The 10,149-nt window shown below is 39.8% G+C and overlaps 1 protein-coding gene across 1 annotated transcript; it reads right to left on the bottom strand.

The window, feature by feature from the left end:
• Window positions 1–268: 268 nt before the first annotated feature.
• On the bottom strand, window positions 269–3,301 carry LOC131230690 (RNA exonuclease 4-like). Its single transcript, XM_058226611.1, has 7 exons — window positions 2,794–3,301; window positions 2,074–2,225; window positions 1,853–1,983; window positions 1,489–1,718; window positions 1,150–1,356; window positions 734–814; window positions 269–636 (listed from the first exon to the last, which is right to left on the bottom strand). Exons 1-7 carry the CDS (start codon window positions 2,817–2,819, stop codon window positions 384–386), a joined length of 1,080 nt encoding a protein of 359 aa, XP_058082594.1. The 5' UTR covers window positions 2,820–3,301; the 3' UTR covers window positions 269–383.
• Between the last annotated feature and the right edge of the window lie 6,848 nt (window positions 3,302–10,149).

The following is a 10,149-nucleotide window of genomic DNA, read 5'->3' as shown; positions in this document are numbered from 1 at the left end:
AACTTAGGTAAAATGGAACTCATAAAAACTAAAATCCCAGGCAATGAATTGCATGGATTTCACACCCCAATTTGCCATTTACGTCCAATAACCTGTTTGGATCGATAACTCCATCACATTAGCATTGATTGAGTAGTTCATTACAATATTTCTATCTTTATTTTTATTTTTATTTAGTTCATTACAATATTTCTATCTTTATTTTTATTTTTATTTAGTTCATTACAACATCCGTAAACCAAAATACATAAAATCCGATGGCATAGGATTAAGATTCAAAGCCCATAACTTAAACCAAATATAACTTAAAAAACCACATTTTAGTGTATTACTATTGAGTGACCAAACACCTCCAAATGGCCACATATTATCAAGATCGAAGATTAAGGGTCCCACACTTGCTTAGAGTCCAAGCACCAACAGTAATAATCCGACCTCGAAATCTCAAGCAATGCATCCGGCGTCATCCGCTCAAGTTCTCTCTGCCTCCATGTAGCGAAATTGTTACGGTTCTGCAATTCAAACGATGATGGGATTTCATCCGTCGGATGAACTTGTGATCGCATCCTCAGGTAGAGCCTCATCATGGCCACACAATCCTCATATGGGTCCTGTATACCCGTTTGGATGTCATACCTGTAGAAAATTAAAAAAAAAAACCCAAGTGTCTAGAATTGAAATGAAATTTGACTGTTGAGTAAAATGCACATATGGAGAGGTACAAGATACTTGCCCAAGATAGGCTTGTGTTAGGTACTTCAATGAGTTACTAAGCTTGCTTGTTTTCATCAACGGTGGATATTTTGCAGTGTCCCTACATAGGTATATCCACATAACAAGGTCATATATTAGAAATTGGTTGATTTTTTAATATGGGTTTGTTCCAAGATAGTCCGCGTTTGGATGTCAAATCAAATCATGATAATCGTTTCAATAAAGATAAAGTATACTTATGAATTGCAATTGCATTCATTTCAAGTCCAACTTGAAAGTAATATAATTGCAAATTTATCATTTACACTTCACTGAATTAAGTAATTATCACAATCCAATCGAGTATCCAAACGTCCCTTTCGGGTGATATAATGAAATTTCATGATATTTGGTGCAACAAAATGCGCCGTTAACTAGCATCATTAAAGATATTACCTGATTAAGTGTGCTGGATATTCAATATCTAAACACTGGAGATCATGATCTAAACCATGGCCCACAAGAATCCTTGCTTTCCCACCTTTGTTTCGAATCTTCCACAATGCTTCTCCATTGCACAAGAAGTCCTGAATCTTCCTTGCAACTTGCTTCAATGGCATTGCGTCGTGTAGGTACTCGGCTCTAATGCCGGTTGTCTCATACCTGAAAAAAATGATATATTTTTTTTTAAAAAAATTTTTTCTTGAAATTTGAAGGTTTCTATGACAATGATCTGTAGACTATTTACTCCCAAATGAAGGACGCATAATCAACAATTTCAAAATGATCTTTTACCTGTAGTTTGTAACTTGAGCATTGGGTTTTATGTAAGTTTGGAAGATGATTTTTTCATCTTCATCGATGAGACAGACCCTTCCACAAAGATCTAACGATCCGTCGTTGCCACCACCGACCATCTTACAAGCTAATGCAACCACCTGTGGGCCATATGTTCTTCTACCACCGTACATCTCATTTTCAGAAGGAACATGAATGCTAAGCCTAGACATTTGAGAAACAAGTCCCTAAAGAAGGAAAGAAAAAAGAAAAAAAAAAGAAAAAGAAAAGAAAAGAAACAAGAGTTCTCTCAATTCTACCATACTGTAATTTAGATGAACCTATGTACGTTTAAACATAATGAGTTAGTGCATTAACATGCCTGCGTGGCCCGCGACATCTGGCACATCGATCGGTGAACTCTAAGTGCATTTTGGCTATCGAAAATGCTTAAGCATAGGTTGCATCCACGGACAGTGAATATCCGTGCACATTCGACTTTTGGCAGTGGCCCTAGGGAAGCAAACTAGTACATTTCATTATCCAGCACAGACTACAAAAGAGATCAACAATGGTGATTGCAGATAGTAATTCGGGTTTTACCGATAAGATGTTCCCTTAGCGACTCGAATGATCGGCAATGCTTCTTACATATTCCACATATGGGCTCGTGATCCGAGTGGTATGAAATCCTCATGTGCTCGACGAGGTGCTCCATTTTATTGAATTGTCTAAAACATGCGGCACATTTATTCCTGGTGACGATGAACATGAACTTATTTGTCTTGAAAACACATTGATTAGAGAAAAAAAAGCTAAAAAATAGAGTAAACATGATATTAATGAAACATGTTAATATGTAATTCGAAAGAGAGAAATCGCATCGTGGGCTGTTAACGATCGATTAGATATTAAAGAAATGAAATAAAAAGATGGTCTTTTGATGTATCATACACATGAGTGACCATACACCGTTGATTAAAGATTTAAACATATGTTTAGATGTAATTAAATCTTTATAGTTGTAACTAAATTGTATACCTTCATACATTGATCTTTGTAATGACAATTTCTTTATACTAATTCCGCAGGTTGTTTCTATAATGGAATGCATTAGTATGTGTGATTCCTCATCATCAAGACATCACCAATATCATCACCATCACCATAGCCTATCAAAGCTATTTGGTGTTCCATGTAGGCATGAATATATGGATGTTTATCGACACAAAGGACACATACAAGGGGAGGAGGAGGAGGATCATGTAAATGCCTGGTATGATATCCAAGGACTGTGGATGAAATATTGAAGGTGGTAGTTACCTTGAAGACTCCAAAGACTCAGCCATGGAAAGTGTATGTGGCAAAAGAGATGGAGATGGAGATGTTGCTATGTTAGGAGATGGGGAAGGAGGGCTCGTTGGGGTTGTATTTATATGCAAGGGGTGGTAGGAAAATGCCTATAGAGAGAGGGACCATGATTAGTGGTCAAGGATGTAAGAGTAGTGGGTGGTCTTTTGGGGCCCACATAAAAAGTGGGACTTTTTTTGGTTTGTTTTTTCTTGATGAGAGAAGGGATGCTTTTTTAAAAAGGGTTGAAATGATTCCTAAAGCGTGTGAAAATCGTGTGGCTTGGGGGAGTGTTCATCTGAGGTTTTGGAGGCATATTCATAACGAAACATCGACGTTCGCGCCAATCCACACCATTGGGAGACTCCACTTGCTACCAAGAATCTCTCCGGGTTGATAATTCTATCTCTATCACTATCTACTCTCACTCTCTCTATATATCCTCTCTCTTTCGCTGTATATTCACAACCCCTAGCTACCCTTTTCCACCCATATGCATATGCTCTCTCTCTCTCTCTCTCTCTCTCTCTCTCTCTCTCTCTCTCTCTCTCTCCACATACGCTCCACACACATGCATATATTCTCTTTCTTTCTCTATAAACATGCATATACATATATTCTTTTTCTCTATACGTGTACATTCACCAATCTCTCTTCTAGATACGTATGCACACACAAAAACTCTCTCCCCTCTCTCCTTACCTGTATAATCACACGGCTCTCTCCTACAAAAATACATTGGAATTCGTGTGCATGCATTATATGTACGAGGCCAATTCCACTACAAGTCCAGTTGAATAAGCTTATCCTGCAAGTGCTGCATGGGCTCATCACCCAACCTGTTTAGAATGGTTGCCCCACTGAAAATTGTAGCGTCCCAAAATCACATAAGATCCCACCATGATGTGGACTACTGCATGAATTTGGAGGATTTCGAATGGTTGTTCGGTGTTTTCTATGGTGGCACCCACCTGTATATATGTCATCCAATAACCTCCGAATTCAAGCGACAGCACACATGATGTTTGGATGGCCTACCTTTTGGCTCATCCAAATTTCATGGTGAGACAACCCTCTTGAATAGGTTGGATACCATACACAATAGAGCTGTACATGAGTCGAGCTTGACGCCACTCAGCTCAGCTTGGCTCGGTCCTCAAGCCTAACTGGCCAGCTCAGCTTGGTTCAGTCAGCAGCTCGGCCAGTTCGAGCCTGGTTCGAGCTTGTGGGACATTTTCTCAAACACAAAGTGCACCTTTAATTTCTCACGGTATGCAAAACAGTAGTAGTAGTTTACAGGTATTTCATCAAACACTCGGCAAACAACATCAAAATTAAGATGTAGTTTTATCATGTAAATTATTTATTTATTTTTTTATTGTGATTTGTTTCGTATCCATACATGCCTCGCCACCAGCCAATCCCGCGAAGAATGTATGCACTCGAAACAACACTTCGTTGAGTCATTTCATCAAACACTTGGTGAGTAGTGTTATCAAAATAACTAAGTCACCGAACTGATTCGATCTGAGTCGATTCAAGTTAAGGTTCGATTTGAGTCGATTCAAACTTGGACAAGCTCCAACTCGGCTTGAAATTTTTTTGAGCTCCAAAAATCAACTTGACTCGGCTCCAACTTAGTTTCGAACCAAGTTGAATTGAGCTTTTTCGAGTCAAGTTGAACAAGTTAACCAAGCTAACTCAGTTTGTGTAGTAGTAGAGTGTATGTATGTTTGCATGCATGGTGTGTGTGAGAGGAATGCTCACCTGCGCGCCTTCTTATGTGAGCACCTATGCACACCTTTGTACACGTATCTTAGGCACAAAATTTGAATAGTCAGCATGATGTGGCACCCCTTGAAACCTCACTAGCCCAACTTTCAGCCCGATACAAAACTTTGGTGGCCCATGGCAAAAGGAAATAGTTTTCTTGATTTGCATTTCTCTTTGCTATCGCTCACTAGAGTTTTAGATCTAGCTGAAAATTGGGCCATAGAGTTTCAAGGGGTGCCACATCACGTGGACCGTTCAGATTCTATGCCCATGACACATGAGCAAAGGTGCACACGAGTGCTAACGTAAGAAGGCGCACATGTGAGAGAATTCCTCTATATTAATATAATATAGAGAAAGTGGAATCTGATTCAAAAATAATAATTAATAGCCTCACCAATCACTCCAACACCCCTTGGAAGTGGAATCCTTGGCTGTCTAGAATTAACCGCTTACGCCGACTAGGAACTTTTGCTTTCACTCACATTCTCAGAGAAGGTAACAGTCCGACTGATGGTTTGGCTCGGGAAGGGAGTCACCTTCAATAGTCTTCGATCTATCTCCATCTCAGGTGCCTTCCTCTGGTAGTCTGTGGTATGATCTTTTTGGATAGGGTCGGGCTAGGTGCGCTTAGATCTAATGACTAGCTCAGTAGTTCTTTTTGTCCTTTCGGCTCATCTTGTAGATAGGCGGGCGCTTATGCCCTCTCGCGTTTGACCCTCTCCTTTATTGGGAGGGGTTTGTTTTCGATTGTGCTGAGCCCTGTAAAAAATAAAAATAAAAGGGGTCTCTTTTTGTTAAAAAAAAAAAAAGATTTTAGAGGCATTATATGCAATATATATATATATATATATATATATATATATATATATATATATATATATATATATATATATAGAAAGAAAGAGAGAGCATTGACTTGGTGGGAATGTCAACAGCATGGACCTCATTGACTTTAATGGACCCCTTTGATTCGGCCTTTCAAGATACCCTCCCAAAGAAAAACTCGTGGTCCACATAGGAGCGTGTGGATTCCATGTCAACCATCCTCTTTTCCTCCACCCATCATCTCACCCTTTACAAAGTCACAACAATCTCGAACCAAATGGGAGAGAATGTCCATCTCATCTGATTCTTTTGTACGGAAAATATAGAGATTTCAACCGTGTGATCAGTCTCTTATCATATCAATTGAGGGATTAAACACAGTATAATTAATGTTGGCCAATCTCACGCATCCAAATTATGGGCCCTACGTATAATACATTGATCGATGATTGCACCATTGTCCTGATTTGCCTCATCGTCTGGACGGTTTAAAAGAAATATGGTCCACATCAGATTGTAATGATGGATGGTTTAGAAGAATGAGCAATGATACAGTGACAGGAAGGGATTAAATGGTGGACCTGACCATGAATAGGCCAACCCAAGCTGGGGTAATCAAAACCATTCATTCAGTATTTATCTTGTCTATTGAGTCGGAACTGATGGTCTATTTTTTTCTAAAACTATTTATTTTTCTTGAAATGGTTAGGATTATGTTGAAATGCGCTGAATTTTGGGCCATGGTTTGTCAATAGTTAGTCCTACCTAGGGGTGTACATCTAGTCGAACCGAGTCGAGCTGGCCTCAGATCGACTCGGCTCGGCCACTAGTCGAACTCAGCTCGGCTCGGTCCTCGAGCTTGACTGGTCAGCTCGGCTCGGTTCGGTCAGCAACTCGAGCTAGTTCAAGCCAAGATCGAGCCGAGTTCGCCTATGCAGCATTTTCACAAACACATGGACTACACCTTCAAATTCTCACCGAATATAAAACACCAGCAGCAGTTTTACAGATATTTCATCAAACACCTTATAAACAACATTAAAATCAAGAAAAAACAGGATTGTTTGATGAAACATACCTTCCTTGCCACCAGCCGACACTTCATTGAGTTGTTTCATCAAACACTTGGTGAGCAACATCAGAGAATACCCAAGTCGAGCCAGGTTCGAGCTATATATTGAACCGATTCGAGTCGAGCTGGGGCCAGCTTGAACTCAGCTTGAACTCATTTTCGAACTCTAAAAACCAGCTCGACTTGGATCGAACTCAGCTTCGAACCAAGCCGATTCGAGCTTTTTCGAGCCAAGTCAAGCGAGTTGACCGAGCTAGCTCGGTTCATGTACACCCCTAGCTAGTCCTACCTCTTTAATGATTCTGATCACCATACATGTGCTATAACATCCTATGCAACAAATATTGGGGTGCTTGTGAGGTGTTTACAACTGGTCCTACAGCTTGGAAAACGAAGGCTCCTCATCCGTACAAATGGCATAGCTGTATGGCAATCCAGACTCTCCAAATCACTAACCACTATGATGGAGTATAACCTAATGGAGGTAATGCTATCAAGTTCTCCCTTTCAACTTAGACTACTTACTATTGTGCTATGAACCTTTAATTTTATAGCTATTAAATGGATGAAAGTGCTTGCATAATTTAATCAAACATAAGGCCACACATGTGATCAAGGGCAGTATTCATATTTTATGTGTAATTATAATGTGTGGGTGTGCTGGAATCATACTCGGCTCAATGTTTGATTGAACGTTAGTGACACCTATACCAAAACGAATGTGTAGGACCAAATTCAGAAATCTAGCTACTGAGTTAACCACTAGTTGTGATCAACGATCAAGTTGTTAATCAAGGTGCCTTCAATCCGATAAAATTTAGGGTCTTTGATTGATCAATAGTTTAATTGATCGATCGAGAAAATCTTGAATTAGCAAGTTTGGTCTTTGAATAGTTTTAGATATGTTCGATTGATCGAACATTAGGGTTCGATTGATCGAGAATATTTAAAAAACCAAGTTTTCTCTTTGGACACTTTTGGTATCATTGATCCATCTATAGAATCAAGTCGATTCCATCGAGGTCCATTGATCGGACTTGATTGTTCGAAGATTCGATCGACAGTGTGCACAACTTTGCATAAACGAGTTGGTTTTGTTACTAATTATGTAACCGAGTTATATAATCCATGTTATTGCGAGATTAGGGTTGATTAGAGAAAGTTCTAGAGAGACTTAGAATTTTGAGAAGGGGAATTAATCTTGAGAGGTGAATGTTTCATACCTGTAAGTTGTCCATCTCTTGTAATTCTATTTTCATAGTGGATCATTTGTTACTTGGTGCGGTGGTTTTTTTTTCGTAAGGATATTTTCACATAAAATCGTTGTGTTCTCTATAATTGCTCGAATTTTCATTTCTCTATTGCATGTTTGATTCATTACAATTTTGCTTCCATGCCTTAGTGTGGTGGTTTCATACAACAAGTGGTATCAGAGCGTAGGCTTTATGTTGGGAGTCTAGATTGAATCTGAGACATGGGTTCAAGGGATCGAATGTGAAGGTCCAGATGGAGAAATGAAAATTCTAGCAAGTTTGATGGGACAGACTTTTGACACGCGTCACGGTGGGGCCCACACAGCTCGACCTCATGGGAAGTTCCCATGAGGTCAACCTCATAGTACCATTTCCCTATATATATATATATATATATATATATAGAGAGTCTCAGTCTCCTACACACAAGGCTGCATGGAACTTTAATGCAAGCTTTCATATTAGATGTTAGATTACACTCACAGTTGGGATTCAGAAGCAGTAAGAATGAGAAAGTCTGCAAAATAATGACTCGCACGCCAAGATTTCCGCACTCTTACGGGAATTGCATATTGTATACAGCTGGGAAGCTATTGGATGGTGCTCTATGGGTTTATCATAATGTATGTGTTTAATCCATGCCATCCATCTAATTGTTCAGATCGTTTTCAATCATGAACCCAGTAACGAAGTATATCCAAATCTCAAATAGACCTCACCATAGGAAAATAGTTGTGATTAAACACCCATCGTTAAAAACTTCCTAAGCCCATTGTGATGTTTATTTGCCATCTAACTTGTTCGTTGGATCACACATACTTGGGCGATGAGAAAACAAAAATATCTATTTCATCCAAAACTTGTGGCCCTCAAGAAGTTTTTAACGGTGGGCGTGATTCCCACCATTAAAACATTCATAGGGCCCCCTGTAACATTTACTTTCCATCCAATCTCTTCATCAGGTCACACGGACCTGGATGGAGATTAAAAAAACAAATATCATATTAATCCATGATTTATGTGACCCCAAAAGGGTTTCAATGGCAGGCGTTCAATCCCCCACTGCTTTTTACAGTGTGGGCCACTTAGTTTTAGATCTGTCTTATTTTTCGGCTCAAGTACTAAGACTATGTCACCAAGTGGACGGACCGTTTGGATATAACTCATACCTCATGATGGGACCCACGAAACTTGGTGACATCAACACACCAACCAATCGGTGGTGTGTGTGGAACACCAGCCAATCCGCTTCCTTCGCACACAATACCTTCCCGGACAGGCGCGAATTAGATAGTGACAAGGTACTCACTATTGAAGTGACGTCACCAAGCTCTGTGCACCCCACCATGATGCATGTGTTGTATCCATACCATCCATCCATTTGGAGAGATAGTTTTATAGCATGAGAAAAATAATGAGAGAGATATAAAGTTCAAGTGGACCCCACCATAGAAAATAGTGGGGACAATGACATTCACCGTTCAAAACTTCTTAAAGGCCACATAAGTTTCTAATCAAGCTTATATTTTTTTTTTCACTTCATCTATGTCTATGTCAACTTATGAATAGGTTGGATATAAAAACTACATCATGGTGGTCCCTATAAATGTTTCAGCCGTGTATGAAACCATATATTATGGCGGTGCCTATAGAGCTTTTCCACTACGAATTGGGCAGTGGAGGGGTGGCTACTCACTACCCAATCCGAGTTTGTAGAGAGGTGGCTATCCCTCGTTCCATTCTCCCTGGGAAACGGATTGGCTACTCCCCCGATACCAGCCAATGGCTGGTGGTCGGTGCTCTGTGGGCCCCACCATGATGTATGTGTTACATCTATGCGGTCCATCTATTTTTATAGATTATTTCACGGTATGATACCAAAAATGAGATATATCCCTATCTCAAATGGACCACATTATTGGAAACATTGTTGAATGAGCGTCGACCATTAAAAACATTTTGGGGGCCATAGAAGTTTTAGATCAAGGTGATTTTTGTTTTTTCCCTTCATTTGGGCCTGTATGACCAAATCAACAAATTGGATGTCAAATAAACAATATATTGGGCCTTAGGAGGATTTTAATGGTGGATATCCAATCACTATTGTTTTCATGTGGTGTGGTCCACTTGAGATTTATATCCCTCTAATTTTTAGGATCAGGCCCTAAAATGATATGTAAAAATTGATGAACGGAATGGATGAAACACATACGTCATGGTGGGGCCCACAGAGCACCGACCACCAGCCACGGGGCTGGTGGCAGGGGGAGTAGCCAATCTGTTTCCTTCTCCTAGTGGGCGCCTGACCAATCATTGTACGGTCGAGCAACTTTTAGAAGCAGATTGGCTGGTGTAACACACACTAGCTATATAGCTGCTGTATTGACATCAGCCAGTTCTGTG

This window comes from Magnolia sinica, chromosome 2 (genome assembly GCF_029962835.1).
Source record: "Magnolia sinica isolate HGM2019 chromosome 2, MsV1, whole genome shotgun sequence".
NCBI lineage: Eukaryota > Viridiplantae > Streptophyta > Magnoliopsida > Magnoliales > Magnoliaceae > Magnolia > Magnolia sinica.
The sequence above is the reverse complement of the archived record's forward strand: the minus strand, read 5'-3'. Positions and strand labels throughout refer to the sequence as shown.